Genomic DNA, 23,217 nt, shown 5'->3' on the forward strand with positions numbered 1-23,217 from the left:
CTCTGCCCCTGAACAAGGCAGTTAACCCACCGTTCCTAGGCCATCATTGAAAATAAGAATTTAACTGACTTGCCTAGTTAAATAAAGGTGTAAAAAAATAAATAAATCGGCCAAATCGGTGTCCAAAAATACCGATTTCCGATTTGTTATGAAAACTTGAAATCGGCCCTAATTAATCGTCGACCTCTAGTCTGTGGTTTTCATGCAGTTCCGTCCCTACAGTATCTTTAGCAGATGAGGTATCGCTAGCTGGTTAGCCTAGCACCAGAATGAGCGTTGTGCGGTGACGTCACCCTGCCTGAGAATTAAAGTAGTGTCACCCTTGCTCAACCAAGACTATAGTTTGTTGTAGCGATTGGTTAGAAGTTACAAGGCTGCTAAGTGAGTGCGAATTGTGATGTTCTGTGAAGTGCAGAAAGTCCCACGTTGACTCCCAGGTCAGGACAGAGACTGGACTTACTGTTATATATAATGAGACTCTTGATACATCCAGCTCCTGATAGGTAGGTGCTTGTTGTTGTACAGTGTCAGGCTGGAGAGACCGTTGTGTTCCAAATGGCAACCCAGCCCATAGGGCTCTGGTCAAAAGTAGGGCACTATGTAGTGCACTAATGTAGGGAATATGGTGCCATTTGGGACACTCATAGAGCGAGAAAGTGTCAGGTGAAGGAGAGCGGCAGACAGGCAGCCAGGTGAACTATTAGCTTGTGAACAGCTCAGCCTGGAGGCATGGAATGCGTGGAGCTCATGCTCATGAATGTGATGTGTGGTATGACGGGAATGGTTCTCAGACAGGTACACAATATGCACACACTGTATGTGGACATGTGAGTAATTACTCTCTCTGTCTCGCTCTCACTCCTGTCTCTCTCTCTTTCTCTCTCATATATGCAAATAAGGCCTTTGCGTTATCTGTACCAGTCATTTCCATGCATTGCAGTGTTTAGTTCAATAGCTGTAACTTCTGTCTGTAGATTATGATGGTATCAGAGGAGATATTTGAATTGCTCATCTCACTGACTATTTGAGTAATTTCCTAGGTGGCCAATGACAAATGACCAATAGATGTAGACATACTGTGTGTGAAATAGGCCTACAGTTGCTGAAGTAAGGTAGCAGGTTTTTTGAAGAGTTGTTCAGGACTTTGATTCAGGAGTACAGTACTACTGTTTGTTCTTCTCTCTGTGACACAACAACCATGTGAACCTGTTTTTTCCTCTACAACTTCTGTCTTAGTCTCCTTCTCTCTCTGTGGGAATGGACTTTCCTGCATGTTATTTATTGGTTTACACGAGGGGCTGGCTGAGCTTTCTCTGCCTCCAATTCAATCTGATACTACATCTGGAGAGAGTATTTAGCAGTCAGCTTCTAGGGTGAAGTGGTGAAGATGCTCTGTAAGAGGGTTCCTCTTGGATATAAAGAAAATGTCTGATGCCTAACGTTAGTCAGTTGTACAACTGAATGCATTCAACAGTAATGTCTTCCTCATTTCACCCAACCCCTCTGAATCAGAGAGGTGTGGCGGGATGCCTTAATTCACGTCCACATCATCGGCTCCCAAGGGGCGGTTGTTGTTTGGGGTTAACTTGTTCAAGGGCAGAAGGGCCTTGCTGGCTCGGGGATTTGAACAAGCAACCTTTTGTGTTTCTGTCCTAACACTTGTAACCAACGCTCTGACTTCTAGGCAACCTGTGACCAGAATACCATATCATTAGTTATGTTAGTCTGTATAGACATGACAAATAGATACTTACAGTTCAACTGTACACATGCTACAATAGCACAACTAAACTACATTGAACAAAAACAAAGCTAATTGAAATGTGCACTTGTTTAAGGCTCCACCTACTGCTTCCGCTCACTGTGTTCAGTATTACTAGTGTCTGATTGTCCCATCCTGGTATGGGGACAGTCTGCATCAGGTGGCAGTTGGAGGGTGGGTGAAATCTGAAGACAACACTAAGTTCTGGTCTTGTCAGGTTTTGATTGGGTCGTGTTCACTAGGCACCAAATGGAAGAAAACGTATTGAAACAGGGAGGGATCAACATGGACTTGTCCAATAAGAAACAATCATTTTAGTTTTCTGTTTAAAAATGGTTCTTAATGAACACAACCTTGGTAAAGCAGCTCCTAACCCTGAATTGAAGATCTTCCCTGTGTCATCTTAAGCCTGTAAGCTGGCCCTGTGAACTGACAGCCTGACATTTTCATACTTTTTATTGTGTACTTGGGACTGTTTGAATGTGGGAAAGTGTAAGATGAGGACCAGTTTTCCTTCCCCTTTTTGTGTGCGTGTGTTTAGCCTACCCATGCACCCTCTACATGAATCAGCAGTAATTGGGGAGGAGGGGCCTACCTCTTAACATTTAAGGAGAGGTTTGGATAGCTGGTACATGAGACTACTGGGAGATCTACCCTGTATATACCTGACCTAGCAGCACAGACCAACGCTGAACCAGAGAGATATACAACAGATAGATCATTCCTTAGTACATCTCAGAAAACGATGTAGTGCTCTAAATCTTCCTCCCTTCACTGCAGTAAACTCACTCCACAACCACACTTTATTTACCACCTTATTTCTGTGTTATTTTACATTTAAGTCATTTAGCAGACACTCTTATCCAGAGCGACTTACAAATTGGAAAGTTCATACATATTCATCCTGGTCCCCCTGTGGGAATTGAACCCTGGTCCCCCCGTGGGAATTGAACCCACAACCCTGGCGTTGCAAGCGCCATGCTCTACCAACTGAGCCACACGGGACTGAGCCACATTTCTCAAGCCGCTGCTATTCGTTGTATTTTCCCTCCCCTCTGTGGTGAAGAGGTGGTGCCTGGTGCTCGTACACAAAACGGGTCTTTTTAGAGCGAGGGCAGGACACACACACACACACAGCTCCAGCCAACCATGTCTTCCCATATCTCTGCTGGGGCTAGGTCCCATCTGTGTGTTGCATACTGCCTCCTGCTGAGTCCAATGTACATAGGTCTTTGATACCCTATGGATTCTAGAGGGTTAAATGCACCGTCTTGTAGGCATGTACAAGAACATCAATACACACTATTGTATTGTCTACTGCTATTTGGCTTTCATCTGCCAGTGTTTACATGTAATGAACATACAGCTAACTACTAAGCTGCATGTTATGTTTCATCTGCTAGTGTTTACATGTAATGAACATACAGCATGTTATGTTTCATCTGCCAGTGTTTACATGTAATGAACATACAGCTAACCACTAAGCTGCATGTTATGTTTCATCTGCTAGTGTTTACATGTAATGAACATACAGCATGTTATGTTTCATCTGCCAGTGTTTACATGTAATGAACATACAGCTAACCACTAAGCTGCATGTTATGTTTCATCTGCTAGTGTTTACATGTAATGAACATACAGCATGTTATGTTTCATCTGCCAGTGTTTACATGTAATGAACATACAGCTAACCACTAAGCTGCATGTTATGTTTCATCTGCTAGTGTTTACATGTAATGAACATACAGCATGTTATGTTTCATCTGCCAGTGTTTACATGTAATGAACATACAGCATGTTATGTTTCATCTGCTAGTGTTTACATGTAATGAACATACAGCATGTTATGTTTCATCTGCCAGTGTTTACATGTAATGAACATACAGCATGTTATGTTTCATCTGCCAGTGTTTACATGTAATGAACATACAGCATGTTATGTTTCATCTGCCAGTGTTTACATGTAATGAACATACAGCTAACCACTAAGCAGCATGTTATGTTTCATCTGCCAGTGTTTACATGTAATGAACATACAGCTAACCACTAAGCAGCATGTTATGTTTCATCTGCCAGTGTTTACATGTAATGAACATACAGCTAACCACTAAGCTGCATGTTATGTTTCATCTGCCAGTGTTTACATGTAATGAACATACAGCTAACCACTAAGCTGCATGTTATGTTTCATCTGCCAGTGTTTACATGTAATGAACATACAGCTAACCACTAAGCAGCATGTTATGCTCTCATGAATGTTTTCAATTGTTTGTTTTAGTGAGTTAGTGTAAACCAACAGATTAATTTTAGGTCTGCTGTGAAAGGGCCAGTAACTACAGTATGTAACTATGTAGTTAGCTCTGTCAAGCACAGCAGGAGGGATGAGTTTAGTGGCAGTATCAAATCAAATTTATTTATGTAGCCTTTATTACATCAGCTGATATATCAAAGTGCTGTACAGAAACCCAGCCTAAAACCCCAAACGGCAAGCAATGCAGGTGTAGAAGCACGGTGGCTAGGAAAAACTCCCTAGGAAGAAACCTAGAGAGGAACCAGGCTATGAGGGGTGGCCAGTCCTCTTCTGGCTGTGCCGGGTGGAGATTATAACAGAACATGGCCAAGATGTTCAAATGTTCATAAATGACCAGCATGGTCAAATAATAATAATCACAGTAGTTGTCGAGGGTGCAACAAGTCAGCACCTCAGGAGTAAATGTCAGTTGGCTTTTCATAGGCGATCATTGAGAGTATCTCTACCGCTCCTGCTGTCTCTAGAGAGTTAAAAACAGCAGGTCAGTTGAACAGGTCAGGGTTCCATAGCCACAGGCAGAACAGTTGAAACTGGAGCAGCAGCATGGCCAGGTGGGCTGGGGACAGCAAGGAGTCATCATGCCAGGTAGTCTTGAGGCATGGTCCTAGGGCTCAGGTCCTCCAAGAGAAAGAAAGAGAGAATTAGAGAGCATACTTAAATTCACACAGGACACCGGATAAGACAGGAGAAATACTCTAGATATAACAGACTGACCCTAGCCCCCCGACACATAAACTACTACAGCATAAATACTGGAGGCTGAGACAAGAGGGGTCAGGAGACACTGTGGCCCCATCCGATGATGCCCCCGGACAGGGCCAAACAGGCAGGATATAACCCTACCCACTTTGCCAAAGCACAGCCCCCACACCACTAGAGAGATCTTCAACCACCAACTTACCATCCTGAGACAAGGCCGAGTATAGCCCACAAAGATCTCCGCCACAGCACAACCCATGGGGGGGCGCCAACCCAGACAGGAAGACCACGTTAGTGACTCAACCCACTCAAGTGACGCACCCCTCCTAGGCACGGCATGGAAGAGCATCAGTAAGCCAGTGACTCAGCCCCTGTAATAGGAGTAGAGGCAGAGAATCCCAGGAGAGGAAGAGAAGACGTGCAGAGGGAATGTGTGTTAAATCATACCTTTCTGACTGAGTTACTGTATTTCTTGAGAGCTCCATCTAATCTTCTCTCTTCTACAGTTCTACAGTATAGTTGTTGCAACGCATTATGGAACCCCAGCCGTCAACACAAGAAATGTGCTCGTATGCCCCCATTCCTTCGCTCGATGCCTCCATCTCTTTACACCGCCTTCCCTTCTCTCTAGTTGTACAGTCATTTTATCGCTCTCCCTCCCTCCCATTTACCTCTTCTCTCAACAGTATATTCCTCTTCTCTTTCTGTGTACAGTATGTTTGTTTCATCCTTCCACGTGAGAAACAAATTAGAATATTTTAATGAACTACAGTAGCTTAGCTGTACAAAACCACCAATCAACAAGAGACACACAACATAGTTGCATGCAGGTAGTGAATGCAGTGAATATCGCAGGTCTCTTGCTGTTGCCATGAAGTCTACAGTGCTTAATGTCCAATACTTTCTCACACACTCTGAAATCAGGGTTGTTCATTTAGGCACCAAACGGAAGAAAATACTCACAGGGAAGGGACTTGTTTGACTTGTCCAATAAGACATTTTTATTTTCCAGGGCATAACATTTTGAAACGTTTTGCTATGTTCCCTAATTAATGCTGGTTGAGTTTTTAAACCACGAATTCACCAACGTTGGTTCAATAATTAGAATTCCATCTTGTCAATTAAATTTTATTTATTTTTTACCCAAACCAACCTCAAAAGTAACTAATCGTTCAGCACTTTATTTTTTATTTAACCAGGTAGGCCAGTTGAGAACAAGTTCTCATTTACAACTGCGACCTGGCCAAGATAAAGCAAAGCAACAAAAACAACAACAGTTACACACAGGATAAACATACATAGTCAATAACACAATAGAACATCTCAATACAGTGTGTGCAAATTAGGTAAGGCAATAAATAGGCCATAATGGTGAAGTAATTACAATTTAGCAATTAACACTGGAGTGATAGATGTGCAAGTAGAAATTCTGGTGTGCAAAAGAACAGCAAACAAAATAAAATAAAAATATAGGGATTAGGTAGTTGGTTGGATGGGCTATTTACAGATGGGCTGTGTGCAGCTGTAGCGATCGGTAAGCTGCTCTGACAGCCGATGCTTGAAGTTAGTGAGGGAGATATAAGTCTCCAACTTCAATGATTTTTGCAATTCGTTCCAGTCATTGGGAGCAGAGAACTGGAAGGAAAGGCGGCCAAAGGCGGTGTTGGCTTTGAGGATGACCAGTGAAATATACCTGCTGGAGCGCGTGCTACGAGTGTGTGTTATGGTGACCAGTGAGCTGAGATAAGGCGGAGCTTTACCTAGCAATGACTTATGGATGACCTGGAGCCAGTGGGTTTGGCGACGAATAACTAGCGAGGACCAGCCATCGAGCATACAGGTCACAATGGTGGGTGGTATATGGGGCTTTGGTGACAAAACAGATGGCACTGTGATAGACTGCATCCAATTTGCTGAGTAGAGTATTGGAGGAAATTTTGTAAATGACATCGTCGAAGTCAAGAATCGGTAGGATAGTCAGTTTTACGATGGTATCGGCTTTGTTGCAAAATAGAAAGCCGATTCTAGATTTAACTTTGGATTGAAGATGCTTAATGTGAGTCTGCAAGGAGAGTTTACACTTGCCAGACACCTAGGTATTTATAGTTGTCCACATATTCTAAGAACTATCCCAAATGAACAGGACCCAGTGCTGCTCAGTCAGCCCAAGTTCCCCTTTACTGAGGCCATTTTCAAGTCATTTCCTGTTTCAGTCATTTCCAGGCTCACTGGAGTATAGCAGCTGCATAGAGGATGATGTAATCGCTGGGTTGTTCTAGACAACAGAGCAGCAAGTAGAAGAATACATCTAGGGCCTTGATGAAATCAAACTGTTTTGATAATATAATGTTGACATATCTCCTCAGGTGATTGTTGTGATATGATGATGACATAATCAATAAAATGTATTTAGGAAGTCATTTTTGCATCAGCAGATGCCACAAAGTGCTATACAGAAACCTAGCCTAAAACCCCAAACAACAAGCGATGTAGAAGCCTCGATAGCTCTGAGGGGTGGCCAGTCCTCTTCTGACTGTCGGGTGGAGATTATAGGAGTACATGGCCAGAGTACATTGTACATTTAGATTGTAATTTACCTCATGGCACAACACCTCTCCCCTATTTGACCTAGATAGTTTGTGTGTATGCATTGATATATTTAGGCTACGTGTTACATTAAAAAAAGTATGTAGTTCTGTCCTTGAGTTGTTCTTGTCTATTTAATGTTCTGTATTATGTAATGTTTTGTATGGACCCCAGGAAGAGTAGCTGCTGCTTTTGCAACAGCTAATGGGGATCCTAATAAAATACCATGATGTCCTCAGTTGACTGTTGTGATGTATTATTCTGACAATCAAATTGAGGTAATAAAATCCTTATAATAAATTAGAAGCTGCAACGTAGTCCTTTTTGAATGGCCCTTAAACTTGGCCTGGTAATATTGTCCTGTTTGATTGGCCCTTAAATTTGTCGTTGTAGGAGAGCCGCCTCTGTTGGTCACCTGTGGGTGTTACTGGTTGCTTGGCAACAACGGTGAAAGCCTAACTGTTGTGATGACAGGTTCTGACAGTGTCCACCCTACATTATATGCCTCCAAAGGAGAGATATGGAGGGAGAGAGAGGAACTGAGAGATGGTGAAAGGGACCGAGGGCAGGAGAAAAGAAACGAGAGGGGGGGTCAGCACAGCCGTCCATAGAAGACTAGAAGTGACTTTTCCGGTTTAGATATCAGTCAGGGATAACCTCAGAGCTTGAACAAGACGTGTTGATAAGACCAGGAAGGGAGATGTGTGAGAGAGAGGGGTAGAGATGTTGCTGCAAAGTGTGTGTGATGGAGAGCTGTGGTTTCATGATGTGACGGGTCTGTCCTTCCTCTTGCTTGATCAGCAAGCTTTGCCTGGTCTGGCCTCCTCCCCTGTTCTGAAAATACACACACTGACACGTAACAAGTGAGTAGGACATACAACTGTGTGTAGTATTCCTCTTGGCATTGATGGGTAGTCTGGAGTGAGTCAGACAGGTTGGGCGGAGGGGAGATTTCAGACGAGACACTCTGACTGAATAGAAGAACCGCTTTGTCCCTTTGAACTGTTCTGATCTTGAGAGCGCGTGTGTGTGTGTTGTAAGCGTTTGAATGTGTGTCGTGTGTTGAATATGTTTCCCAGTCACTAGCCTCAATGAGTGTTAGTCAGGTGTCATCTCTCTATCCTAACCAACAGCTGGAAAACCCATGAATAGATGACCCCCCCCCCCCCCCCCAGTGATGAGAAGAGGATCAGTTCCTCCTGGTAGTTTGTGACAAGGGGAGGTCAGTCAGGTCAGAAGGATTCCAGTGTTGCAGCAAGGCATGTAATGGGCTATTTGGCTTCCTCTCTCTCGCTTCCCCGGGCCCCGAAGATGTGGACGTTGATTAAGGGAGCCCTCCACATCTCTGATTCAGAGGGGTTGGGTTAAATGTGGAAGACACATTTCAGTTGAATGCATTCAGTTATACAACCGACTAGGTATCCCCCTTTCGTTTTGCTCTCTCGTTCCATCTCGCTCGCTCATTCTCTCCCTCTCGCTTTCTCTCTCTCACATTCTCTCTGGTGAATCGTTGTGTAATTACTACAGGAACCTGGTGATGAAGGCCCACTGTGTGGGGCCATCCAAGTGGAAGAGATTGGGTTACTCACTCTAAAATTATTTGCACAATATTGAAAATGATTCTCCTCCCGTTTCCCATCAAAATACAAAGAGAACAGACAGCTGGGAGGAAGAGGAGAGAGTGACTAGAGAAATGTTTCTAGACCACAACTTTGTTCTGTAACCAGATAAGGAGCACCATGGATTTTCAGCCCTCTATAAACATACCTGTCCACACACACACACACACACACACACACACACACACACACACACACACACCTACACACACCTACACAGACTTGACATTGTGCAGAAAGGAACTGGTCACATCAGTGTGTAAAGTCTGTATAGTAGTGAGTGTTTACCTCCCCTTCCCTCATGCTGAAAGGCCTGTTACAATATCTAACAACTCCATGGCCTCCTTTTGTTGTTTCGGAAGGCCAGCAGTTGTCATTTTCAATGAATGGGCCTTTTGAAGGAAAACCTAAAAGAGTTGAGTTGGGGACTGTTCCAGTCACTTATCTAATACCCATTCAGATCAGATCAGTGATTTCATTAAGATAGGAGACACGGGGTGGCACAATTCTAAGTCCACAGCCTGATCAAATCATACGGATGGAAGGATGGATCTTCGAAGTGTTGGAACTGAGCCTGATCGGATCAAAGGTAGACATTAATTAAAAGCAAGAAGGGAAGAAAGGATGCACTTTTGAAGTATTGGAATGGCACCGGTGGCCTGTTCTGATCTTAGTGGCTATCATCCTGCTTATGTTTGGAAACTGGCTGTGAGGCAGAAAGTGTGTGTTTGTGGTCTGCTGCTCTGGGAGAAACACTCTGGGGTGAAGTTTCCCCTTGGTACAGTTCTAGAATCCTATTCAATTCTCCCAATCCTAATATTACCATTCGTGGGGAAAATGTTAAACTGTCCCAGGATCAGCGTCTAGGGGCAACTTAATCCTGGGAGAGAGGAAGGCTAGAGGGAGTATGCTCTAGGGATTCTCCATAGCCACAGCAGCTAGCGCTACAGACTGTATCTGTCACCTGACTCAAATGGGGGAGGTGCTGTCTGAAATGGGGGAAGTACTAGTAACTTTCTTCCAGCAAGGTTCCAGCATCTTTGTTGGATGCGTAGCCAGGCCAGCACAATGCAGCTCTGCTCGGCACAGCTTTAGTTTTGTAGTGTGAAAACGGTATTAAATGGGGCTGGCTAGGCTAACAGCTAGCGGTGCCATAGTTTCCAGTAGAGTCCAGTCCCCTGCTCTCACACTTCCTGGTATCGTACATCAGGAAGCTTCCCACAGCACAGAGGTCAGGGGTCAATCCAATAGGAAGAGACTGCTACCTGACGACATACAGATGCCGCTTGTGGAGAAACACTGACTGTTTTCGGTACAGTGGAGGCTGGTGGAAGAAGACACTGAAAGACTACTTCATTGTACTGAATGAATGATTTGTTTAATACCGTTCCATTTAATCTATTACAATGAGTCTGATTTAAAATGGCACCAGCCTCCACTGTTGCAGTAGTACCCTGTTGAAGACCGAGAGAAGACATGCTAGATAAAATAGTTCTAGTATGGATGTAATAATAGGCTAGCCTCCAATGTTATCTCTCTGCATTCCTGACAACACTGCCATATTTCACGTTGTCATTTTATCTCCGGAAAATTGCTTGTGTGTGTCATGTTCACAACTTAAACATTTCTTCTGGCATCTCTCCTGCGTGCGGAATTCAATTGTCATTGACATTCTGTAGTCCCATTCATAGGTGTGGAGGGTGTGTTTGTGCTCTGGGTATGGCACCTTTATGAAGCCTTTCACTGTGGAGCAGTGAAAGGAGGAGGAGTTCCTCTCTGCCCACCACAGCCCCGTTACCTGTGGCCTGGCCACACTGAGCTGAATAGGGGGACTGTGTCGGGAGACCCAGAGTCATGACTTACTAGGAGGGAGGAGTTGTTTCAGCTGGAGGGTTTGGGTTTGTTGGCCTGTGTACTGCAAATAGTGTGTGCGCGCGCGCGCCTAATACAGGATGTAGTTAACCCTTTTGTAGCTGTGTGCCAAAAGTGGATCTTTTCTTTAGTAAAGGGTTCCTACACACTGAACAAGGCTGAAATGTTTGTACCGTTTCCCTGATGCAGTGAAAACAATATAAACCATAATAGAAGAGTTACGGGAGCTTCATACTACATTTTTTTGAGCATCACACATTTTTGCTTATCTGAAATCACCAGTTTTACAGACCAACCGAACTTCTGGGAGAGCGCGAGGGTCCCCTTTATGAAAAGGGAAGTACAGAAAGTGTTTTCCTTCCTTCAATGCTGATTTGACAGACTCACTTTGTCCTGGAACTGTGAAATGGTTTATACCCAAGGATAGACTCTGGGCTTTCACAGCAGAGAACACGCACTGCTATGGGTACTGGGACGTTACTAGAATGGTGACTTATTGGGAAGGTTGTCTACTGGGAGGCATGGAACTACTGGGTTACTGGGAGGGGTTACTGGGAGGGGTTACTGGGAGGGGTTACTGGGAGGGGTTACTGGGAGGGGTTACTGGGAGGGGTTACTGGGAGGGGTTACTGGGAGGGGTTACTGGGAGGCAGTTGGTATCCCTCTGGTTCTTCAGTGGACGAGCACCGTCACGTACGCGCTGTAACGGGGGCCGAGCACCGTCACGTACGCGCTGTAACGGGGGCCGAGCACCGTCACGTACGCGCTGTAACGGGGGCCGAGCACCGTCACGTACACGCTGTAACGGGGGCCGAGCACCGTCACGTGCACGCTGTAACGGGGGCCGAGCACCGTCACGTGCACGCTGTAACGGGGGCCGAGCACCGTCACGTACACGCTGTAACGGGGGCCGAGCACCGTCACGTGCACGCTGTAACGGGGGCCGAGCACCGTCACGTGCACGCTGTAACGGGGGCCGAGCACCGTCACGTACACGCTGTAACGGGGGCCGAGCACCGTCACGTACACGCTGTTGATAGTTATAAAGGGACATTCTCTCATCTCTTCTGTACCCAGAACTCCAGTATTGGTTCCTCAGTGGCTTAGCACGACACAAACACACTGTAAGGATGTCTTCAGGTTTGACCTCAGGGGATTTACATGCCAAGAGGAATGTTTAGGTGTGGTTTGTTAGAGGTGAGAGTAATCTGCTGTACTACGTACTGGACTGGATGTAATCTGCTGTACTACGTACTGGACTGGATGTAATCTGCTGTACTACGTACTGGACTGGATGTAATCTGCTGTACTACGTACTGGACTGGATGTAATCTGCTGTACTACGTACTGGACTGGATGTAATCTGCTGTACTACGTACTGGACTGGATGTAATCTGCTGTACTACGTACTGGACTGGATGTAATCTGCTGTACTACGTACTGGACTGGATGTAATCTGCTGTACTACGTACTGGACTGGATGTAATCTGCTGTACTACGTACTGGACTGGATGTAATCTGCTTCTCTAGTTGACACCTACAGTGGGAAGCAAAAGTATGTGAACTAGAGGTCGACCGATTATGATTTTTCAACGCAGATGCAGATTATTGGAGGACCAAAAAAAGCCAATACCGATTAATCAACAGTTTTTTTGGGGGGGGTTAATGTTTATTTGTTAAATATTTTAAAATATAAATTTATTTTGTAATAATGACATTTACAACAATACTGAATGAACACTTATTTTAACTTAATATAATACATCAATAAAATCAATTTAGCCTCAAATAATTGAAACATGTTCAATTTGGTTTAAATAATGCAAAAACAAAGTGTTGGAGAAGAAAGTAAAAGTGCAATATGTGCTATGTAAGAAAGTGAACGTTTATGTTCCTTGCTCAGAACATATGAAAGCTGGTGGTTCCTTTTTAACATGAGTCTTCAATATTCCCAGGTAAGGAGTTTTAGGTTGTAGTTATAAGAATTATAGGACTATTTCTCTCTCTACCATTTGTATTTCATTAACCTTTGACTATTGGATGTTCTTTATAGGCACTTTAGTATTGCCAGTGTAACAGTATAGCTTCCATCCCTCTCCTCGCTCCTACCTGGGCTCGAACCAGGAACACAACGACAAATAGGCAAGGGGAATGGCAAGGGGAACAACTACTCCAAGTCGCAGAGCGACTGACGTTTGAAACCCTATTAGCGCACACCCCGCTGACTAGCTAGCCATTTCACATCAGTTACACCAGCCTTATCTCGGGAGTTGATAGGCTTGAAGCACAGCGAAGAGCTTCTGGCAAAACGCAGGAAAGTGCTGTTTGAATGAATGCTTACGAGCCTGTTGCTGCCTACCACTGCTCAGTCAGACTGCTCTATCAAATATCAAATCATAGACTTAATTATAACATAATAACACACAGAAATACGAGCCTTTGGTCATTAATATGGTCGAATCCGGAAACTATCATCTCGAAAACAAGACGTTTATTCTTTCAGTGAAATACGGAACCGTTCCGTATTTTATCTAACGGGTGGCATCCATAAGTCTAAATATTCCTGTTACATTGCACAACCTTCAATGGTATGTCATAATTACGTAAAATTCTGTCAAATTAGGCGGCCCAAACTGTTGCATATACACTGACTCTGCGTGCAATGAACGCCGCTAATATTGCCTGCTAACCTGGATTTCTTTTAGCTAAATATGCAGGTTTAAAAATATTTACTTCTGTGTATTGATGTTTATGGTTAGGTACACATTGGAGCAATGATACGCACTGCATCGATTATATGCAACGCAGGACACGCTAGATAAACTAGTAATATCATTAACCATGTGTAGTTAACTAGTGATTATGATTGATTGTTTTTTATAAGATAAGTTTAATGCTAGCTAGCAACTTACCTTGGCTTCTACTGCATTCGCGTAAGTCAGGCTCCTCGTGGAGTGCAATGTAGTCAGGTGGTTGGAGCGTTGGACTAGTTAACTTCTTATGGCTGAGATCCTGCTAATGGGATAGATATGACAACAGCCAGTGAAAGTGCAGGGCGCCAAATTCAAACAGATCTCATAATTAAAATTCCTCATACATACATGTATCTTATACCATTTTAAAGGTAATCTTGTTGTTAATCCCACAAGTGTCCGATTTCAAATAGGCTTTTCAGCGAAAGCACCACAAACGATTATGTTAGGTCACCACCAAGCCACAGACAAAACACAGAAATTTTTCCAGCCAAAGATAGGAGTCACAAAAAGCACAAATAGAGATAAAATGAATCACTAACCTTTAATGATCTTCATCAGATGACACTCATAGGACTTCATGTTACACAATACATGTATGTTTTGTTTGATAAAGTTCATATTTATATCAAAAAATCGGAGTTTACATTGGCGTATTACGTTCACTAGTTCCAAAAACATCCAGTGATTTTGCATAGCCACATCGATTCAACAGAAATACTCATCATAAATGTAGATGATAATACAAGTTATACACATGGAATTATAGATATACCTCTCCTTAATGCAACCACTGTCAGATTTCCCAAAATTTTTACTGAAAAAGCAAACCATGACCAAGACAAACCAATCTGAGACGGTGCTCAGAACAATAGTCAAATTAGCCGTGTTGGAGTCAACAGAAACCAGAAATTACATGATAAATATTCCCTTTGATCTTCATCAGAATGCACTCCCAGGCATCCCAGGTCCACAATAAATGCTTGATTTGTTCGATAATGTCTTATTTATGTCCAATTAGCTACTTTTGTTAGCGCGTTTGGTACACCTATCCAAACGCTGGTGCTGGTCGACCATATCTTCAGACAAAAACTTAGTTATATTATAGGTCGAAGAAACATTTCAAACTAAATACAGAATCAATCATTAGGATATTTTTATCATAAATCTTCAATAAAGTTCCAACCGGAGAATTCCTTTGTGTCTTGAGGAGGAACGGAACGCAGGAAGATATCATGTGGTATGTGCGTGACCGGGAAATGGCTGACTGCCAGTAGTCTGACTCATTCCACTCTTATTCAGTCCCACAACACAGTATAAGCCTCATTCAAGTTTCTATAGATGGTTGACATCTAGTGGAAGCCATAGGAAGTGAATCTTCATTAATATCCCAATGGGATTTCAATAGGGAATGGATTGAAAATATACCAACCTCAGATTTCTCACTTCCTGTTTGGATTTATTCTCACATGTTTGCCTGCCATATGAGTTTCTTTTATACTCACAGACATCATTCAAACAGTTTTAGAAATTTCAGAGTGTTTTCTATCCAATACTAATAATTATATGCATATATTAGCAACTGAGACTGAGGAGCAGGCCGTTTACTCTTTCATCCAAGCTTCTCAATAGTGCCCCTTCAGCCATAAGAAGTTAACTGTAAGGTTGCAAGATTGAATCCTCGGAGCTGACAAGGTAAAAATCTGTCGTTCTGCCCCTGAACGAGGCAGTTAACCCACCGTTCCTAGGCCGTCATTGAAAATAAGAATGTGTTAACTGACTTGCCTAGTTAAATAAAGATTAAATAAAGGTGTAAAAAAAAAAATATATATATAAGAAATTCGGCCTAATCGATGTCCAAAAATACCGATTTCCGATTGTTATGAAAACTTGAAATCGGCCCTAATTAATCGGCCATTCCGATTAACCGGTCAACCTCTAATGTGAACCCTTTGGAATTACCTGGATTTCTGCATAAATTGGTCATCATTGATCTGCTCTTCATCTAAGTCACAACAATAGACAGTGTGCTTAAACTGACACACAAATTATTGGATTTCTTGTCTATTGAATACGTCATTTAAACATTAAAAGGGTAGGTTGGAAAAGGTATGTGAACCCCTAGGCTAATGACTTCTCCAAAAGCTAATTGGAGTCAGGAGTCAGCTAACCTGGAGTCTAATAAATGAGACGAGATTGGAGATGTTCTTTAGAGCTGCCCTGCCCTATTAGAAAACCCTTACAATTTGAGTTTGCTATTCGCAAGAAGCATTGTCTGATGTGAACCATGCCTCGAACAAAAGAGATCTCAGAAGACATAAGATTAAGAATTGTTGACTTGCACAAAGCTGGAAAGGGTTACAAAAGTATCTCTAAAAGCCTTGATGTTCATCAGTCCACGGTAAGACAAATTGTCTAGAAATGGAGAAAGTTCAACACTGTTGCTACTCTCCCTAGGAGTGGCCGTCCTGCAAAGATGACTGCAAGAGCACATCGCAGAATGCTCAATGAGGTTAAGAATCCTAGACTTACAGAAATCTCTGGAACATGCTAACATCTCTGACGAGTTTACGATACGTAAAACACTGAACAAGAATGGTGTTCATGGGAGGACACCACGGAAGAAGCCACTGCTGTCCAAAAAAAACATTTCTGCATGTCTGAAGTTTGCAAAAGTGCACCTGGATGTTCCACAGCGCTACTGGCAAAATATTCTGTGGACAGATGAAACTACAGTTGAGTTGTTTGGAAGGAACACAACACTGTGTGGAGAAAAAAAGGCACAGCACACCAACATCAATCTCATCCCAACTGTAAAGTATGGTGGAGGGAGCGTCATGGTCTGGGGCTGCTTTGCTGCTTCAGGGCCAGGACAGCTTGCTATCATCGGAAAAATGAATTCCCAAGTTTATCAATACATTTAGCAGGAGAATGGCAGGCTATCTGTCCACCAATTGAAGCTCAACAGAAGTTGGGTGACGCCACAGGACCCAAAAGACAGAAGTAAATCAACAGAATGGCTCCAACAGAAGAAAATATGCCTTCTGGAGTGGCCCAGTCAGTCCTGACCTCAACCCGATATTAAAATGCTGTGTCATGATCTCGAGAGCGGTTCACATCAGACATCCCAAGAATATTGCTGAACTGAAACCGTTTTGTAAAGAGGAATGGTCCAAAATTCCTCCTGATCGTTGTGCAGGTCTGATCTACAGAAAACGTTTGGTTGAGGTTATTACTGCCAAAGGAGGGTTAACCACTTATTAAATCCAAGGGTTCACATACTTTTTCCACCCTACACTGTGAATGTTTACACAGTGTGTTCAATAAAGACATGAAAACGTGTTATTAGTTTAAGCAGACTGTTTGTTGTGACCTAGATGAAGATCAGATCAAATTGTAAGACCAATTTATGCAGAAATCCATGTATTTCCAAAGGGTTCACATACTTTTTCTTGCCGCTGTAACTCTGAGGTTCAGTTGGTATGAGTCTGGCACTAGCAATGCCAATGTCATGGGTTCAATTCCTGCAGGGATTTCATATTCGTATTAGTACACATATTAATACACATTTATGCAATCACTAACTTTGGATGAAATCGACTGCTAAGTAGCATCTTATCTAGGGTGATATGAACACATGATTTGATGATATACCGTGTATAGGTTAAAATGTGGTCTACTAAACACACTGTTAGTTTTCTAACAGAACTGAAACTTTCAGCTCCTAGGAAATGAAATGCTACACTGTGGTAACTAGAGGCAACGGGAGAGAAGAATAGTCCTCTCAGAGATTTACAAACTCTGGAGGGGTGAGGAGTTGAATGTCACTGGGTGTAGTGTGTGTGTACTGCATGTGTCAGGGCTTTAAGCTGACCTTTTTTGCAAGGCGCATGTGTGCTCATAAGTTGCAAAATGTAGGCGCACACAAAGAAATGTAGGAGCACAATGAAAATATGAGGTAGTAAAACTAGAATCTGTAATTTTCTGTGTACTGTTTGAGTACTGAAAAAACATGTCTAAGTTGTTTGACTATTTGTCTCAAACATAGTTCCCCTCTGCTGCCATCCTGGATGGACCAGGTCTCTCTTAAAAAATCATTTTTTTTCTCAATTAGACTAACCTGGATAAATAAAGGTTAAATAAAACCTCTTCTCTGTGTCCTCCAGGTGGATGGAGGCGTGTCTGGATGAGGAGCTCCCGCCCACCACAGAGCTGGAGGAGGGGCTTAGGAACGGGGTGTACCTGGCCAAACTCGGCAACTTCTTCGCCCCACAAACCGTTTCCATCAAGAAGATCTACGACCGCGAGCAGACCCGCTACAAGGTGAGGACCGAGGAGATGCACTGCAGACTGTAACGCACACGTAACCAGACGCACACACACGCTCCAGATAAGTGCAGGTCAAAGGGACAAAGATGTTATTCTATTCAGTCAGTTACCAGAGGAGACAACTCCCTTTTGCCCAACCTGCCTAACTCACACTGGACTATCCATCAAGGTGTAGGGGCAAGTTGCACCTAGACACTGATTTGGGGTCAGTTTAGCATTTTTCACCAATAATAGTCACGGTTATGATTGGGGGAGGCGACGCTGATCCTAGATCTGTATCTAGGGAAAACTTCACCCCGGAGCACCTATCAATGCCACGAGGAACAGACATGCATCAATGGTCTTATTCTATCAAAACAGGTTGACTTAAGTTAAATAACCAAAAACAGACATTGTTATTACACTGCAAGAATGCACCCAAGAAATGCTCCATCTCCAGTCTTACCTTGGAAATGTTTTAGTTGAATAGGACCCCAGGTTACTGTGACTCACTCTCTGAGTCAGGCTTGATTTACTCAATGGGGAAGGAATGAATGATGTGTGTATTACTGTAATTGTTTGTTTATGTGTGTCACATTGTAACTCACTGTGTTTTGTTTCATTCCTGCAGGCGACTGGGCTTCATTTTAGACATACAGACAACGTCATCCAGTGGCTCAATGCCATGACAGAGAAGGGCCTGCCAAAGGTGAGTGATGGGCTTACACACAGACACACACACACACACACACAGATATAGCAGTCACTGTATTCACAATACCAGGGAAGGGTATTTCCCCCGTACCACTCCTGTGTAACAAGCCGGGGCTTGCCTGGATCCCACTCCAGACTACTGAACCCTCAGCCCTGGGTCACGTTCAATAGGAACGAACGGAAGATAATGTTTTGAAACATTCACATTCTTATTGGACAAGTCCAGGTAATATGTAATTAATTAGCGTTTTAGCATGTTTCGTGCCTAATGAAGATGTCCGTCTGTCCTCAGATCTTCTATCCAGAGACTACAGACATCTATGATAGGAAGAACATGCCGCGCTGCATCTACTGCATACATGCTCTCAGGTACACACACACACACACACACACGATGAATTGAAATTTGTATAGATTTTCTGAATACTCTAGGAAAACCATTTATCACAAATCAGAGATGGCAGTGGTTCAAACTGTAGAACCCAGTTCCTACATCTGAATATCAAAATGTATTTTATCACACAAAACTATGTTCCATTTTATCTCTGGGACCCTCAGGATGACAAATCAGAGCAAGATTACTGAGAGCATGTTATTTACCTTTAGAGGTGAATGTATCAAACCAGTTGATAAGTGATACGTTTTTTGTTGTGCACTCTTAAACCATATCATGCTATTCTTTTCACTATAATAGCTACTGTAAATTGGACAGTGCAGTTGGATTAACACAAATGTAAGCTTTCTGTCCGTATAAGACATATCTATGTCCTGGAAATTTTGCTGTTACTAACAAGGTCATTCTAGTCATATTAGCGCACTTTAGCAACAACCGTCCCGGTATGGGGATACCGATCCCATAGATCCTTAAGAGGTTTAAAATTATATTAAACCCTGATCTGCCTCTCACAGTGCTACCTGAACTCTCACAGAAAAGTCACAATAGACAAATTGTCTATCGTAATATTTTGTTCTCAGTGAAAAATGTTCAACATTTTCTGCTTTGCTCTGTCCTACTCAATACCGCCGGTATGTGAAGTTGAAAATGTAGACTGGATTTGTGCATGTTTACTCTCAGAACAACGTTTTTGGAAACCTGACACGTTTATGAGGTGAACGCTACGATTTATGCTACGAGGTATTCAGCACCAAGGAGAAACTCCAACCGCCTCAGCCTTGCGATGGTAGTTCACGTCCCAAATGGCACCCGGTTCCCTATAAAGTGCACTACATTTCACCAGAGCCCTATTGGCCCTGGTCAGAAGTAGTGTACTAAATAGGGTATAGGGTGCCAGTTGGGACACCGACAGTCTGTGTTAATAGAACATTCCAGCTGCATGTAAAATGGATGCTGAGCCTGTTCAGTCCAGAGGCTGTACATCTACTTATCCATGTCCCAGATTGCACCATATTTCCTTTGTAGTGCACAATATAGGGAACAGGGTGCCATTTGGGAAGGGTCCTTGGCCTTTAGAGGCAGGAAGTCAACACTACAGGACTGGGTGGCAGAGTGTGTAACCCCCAGCTCCAGTCCACACTAGATGAATGGCTGTTTGACTACATTACCTTGTGGCCCCCTCCCCTGGTGCCACACATGCCAGAACACAGCTCCAACAACATGTTGATGTTTATCTCTTTCCCCCCACACAGTTTGTACCTGTTCAAGCTGGGTCTAGCCCCTCAGATCCAGGACCTGTATGGCAAGGTGGACTTCACAGGTGAGTGTGTCCCAATACCACACGGTGCTCAATTTTTTTTTTTTTACTTAACTCATTCAGTTTGTCATTGTTACTTTTTTTTTTGTTTTTAAAGTCGAACAGTAAACACGACTAACACATAACGTATGATGTTAAACATGATATGTGGTCCTCTGTGGTTCAGTTGCTAGCCAAGGTTGTGGGTTCAACTCCCGTTGGGATCCCATACACACACTAAACATGGATACATGTACTGTTAGTGACTTTAGATAAAGTGTTTTCTAAGTGACAAGCAGGCATAGTGTTGGCTCTAGTTCTAAGTTACAGTTCCACAGGGAAGGGGTTTTACCAGGCAGCTAGCAACAATGTGAAAGTCATTAGTGATAGTGTTTCCTGTTGCTGCTCTGTTCTACTGTGTCTGCCAAGCGCCTGAACAGGGGGTATGTGTATTACTCTCAGGCCAGGAACAATCACAGTCTCCTGTCTGTTTAGCCTCTAAGATAGTTAGCCTACTATTTACAGTATGAAGGGTACTTATGTCCATTATGTACAGTGTTTGGCTCCAACCTAGCACTAAAACGTCTGATTCTACGAATCGCATACTCATCAAGAGATAATTAGTTGAATCTCTCTAGTCTGTCTATAATCTACTGTTTGAAGCGTACTGTACTTTAGCCAGTGTGGTCCAGTGTGTGTAGGGTGTGGTTCCAACGCCGGCACTAAAAAATCTGATTCTAATCTGATACTAATGACCTGATCAGATAGGACGTTGAATCATGCATTTGGGCGCAGAGCTGGAACAATAACCTACACACTATCTAGTACTCCAGGACCAGAGTTGGTTGTCACTACCTTGGCCATTACCTTCACCATGCTTTCTCTCCAGACTCTAGCTCCTCTCTCTCCAGACTCTAGCTCCTCTCTCTCCAGACTCTAGCTCCTCTCTCTCCAGACTCTAGCTCCTCTCTCTCCAGACTCTAGCTCCTCTCTCTCCAGACTCTAGCTCCTCTCTCTCCAGACTCTAGCTCCTCTCTCTCCAGACTCTAGCTCCTCTCTCTCCAGACTCTAGCTCCTCTCTCTCCAGACTCTAGCTCCTCTCTCTCCAGACTCTAGCTCCTCTCTCTCCAGACTCTAGCTCCTCTCTCTCCAGACTCTAGCTCCTCTCTCTCCAGACTCTAGCTCCTCTCTCTCCAGACTCTAGCTCCTCTCTCTCCAGACTCTAGCTCCTCTCTCTCCAGACTCTAGCCTCAGTCTTAGGCAAGCTATGCAGAGACACCTACAGCTCAGGGAACACCCACTCCCCAGTGCCTGATACCATTTCCCTCCCAGTGCAAGAATTACACTCCCCTTTTGTACCATGATTATGTTTACAGGACAACCCCTGCCCTCTTTCAGTACTCCCACCAAACAACTGTTGATAGACCTAATGCCTAACCAACTCTTTCTTCCTCCCCTCCTTTCCACCTCACTCTTTCCCTCCTTTCTACCACTCAGAGGAGGAGATTAACAACATGAAGAGTGAACTGGAGAAGTATGGAATCCAGATGCCCGCCTTCAGCAAGATTGGTGGCATCCTGGCCAATGAGCTGTCAGTGGATGAGGCTGCGTGTAAGCACCTATCAGATATCAGAGGGGCGGGTCTAACTGCCTGTTTGGTTGAGTGGCAGGACTAAGACTTTTTTGATTTCAAAACTTCTTTATAACATTGAACATGATGGTATAATATTACGTAACTTCTCTTTACTTTTATGAAAATATTGCACACATTTCTGGTAATTATCTCCTCTCCTCCAGTGCATGCTGCAGTGATAGCCATCAATGAGGCCATAGACCAGGGGGTTCCCGAGGGCACCATGGCTGCCATGCAGAACCCCAACGCCATGCTGCTTCAGATGAACACCTGCTCTGCCCAGCACTACCAGGACATGCTGCACAGTGCCAAGGCTGAGAAGGTGGCCAACTCACGCAAACGGGTATAGGAGCTTGCTGTAAATACTGGGATAGAGAATGAGTGACAGGGTTGGGGAGTCAATTCCATTTCAATTCTATCAATTCAGAAAGTAAACCGAAAGTCAAATTCCAATTGTTTTCACTAATTCATTTGACTGTCTGAATTGATTGAATTGGAATCCACTTTCTGACTTCACTGGTTTGAATTGGAATCCACCCCAATACTGGCTGCTGTAGTAGTAGTGTTTTCTTTGAAAAGTGTATTTGGCTTTCTCTAGCTGTATAGTTCCTGTAAAGCGGTGACCCTCAATATTTCTCCTGGAGAGCTGGACTACAGTAGTGTTTTGGCCTCAGCTAAGTGCCAGCTGATTTAAGCTGTTTCACTGCTGATTCAGGACGACAACCTGCAATACATTGTTTCTCCTTGAGCAGGCTTCAGGATCATTGGTTTAAATGTACAATGTTGAAGTCACAAATCCATCCTTCTATGTGCAACAGAACTAAAATGTATGCATCTTATTGAGCAAGTTCAGATGGTACCTCCCGGTTTCGTAGTGTTTTGTTCCGTTTCATGCCTATTGAACACTACCCTGATGTTGATGCTGTTGCGCTGTCCCTCCTACTGTAGCTGGGGGAGAACTCCGACGCAGAGAGAGATGTCTATGAAGAGCTCCTCACACAGGCTGAGATCCAGGGCAACGTCAACAAGGTCAACTGTGAGTAACACACACACACTTTATTCTGTATATTGATGAATCCACATGAGAATGCAGACGTGTTTTTAAATGTTTATTGAGTTAGTAGTCAACAGACTCACAGATCTAACATCCCTGCGTTGTTTGTTTTTCGATTCACTGAAGTGAGTTTTGCTTCTAGCTGATCTGGGGTCAGTTCTTTAAAACTGATCCTAGATTTGTACCTGGAGGTAACTTCATCCCAGAGTGTTCAA

At 43.5% G+C, this 23,217-nt stretch overlaps 1 protein-coding gene across 1 annotated transcript in view; it reads left to right on the forward strand.

Annotated features, from left to right (window-relative positions):
* LOC129852945 (ras GTPase-activating-like protein IQGAP1) overlaps positions 1–23,217 on the forward strand; it is a 56,530-nt gene that overhangs the window by 5,566 nt on the left and 27,747 nt on the right. The window contains exons 3-9 of the mRNA XM_055918545.1: positions 17,769–17,925; positions 18,542–18,619; positions 18,917–18,993; positions 20,272–20,339; positions 21,813–21,926; positions 22,113–22,291; positions 22,897–22,984. Of these exons, the coding sequence (XP_055774520.1) occupies positions 17,769–17,925; positions 18,542–18,619; positions 18,917–18,993; positions 20,272–20,339; positions 21,813–21,926; positions 22,113–22,291; positions 22,897–22,984 (761 nt within the window). The remainder of the gene's footprint in view (positions 1–17,768; positions 17,926–18,541; positions 18,620–18,916; positions 18,994–20,271; positions 20,340–21,812; positions 21,927–22,112; positions 22,292–22,896; positions 22,985–23,217) is intronic.

This window comes from Salvelinus fontinalis, chromosome 4, assembly GCF_029448725.1.
Source record: "Salvelinus fontinalis isolate EN_2023a chromosome 4, ASM2944872v1, whole genome shotgun sequence".
Classification (NCBI taxonomy): Eukaryota; Metazoa; Chordata; class Actinopteri; order Salmoniformes; family Salmonidae; genus Salvelinus; species Salvelinus fontinalis.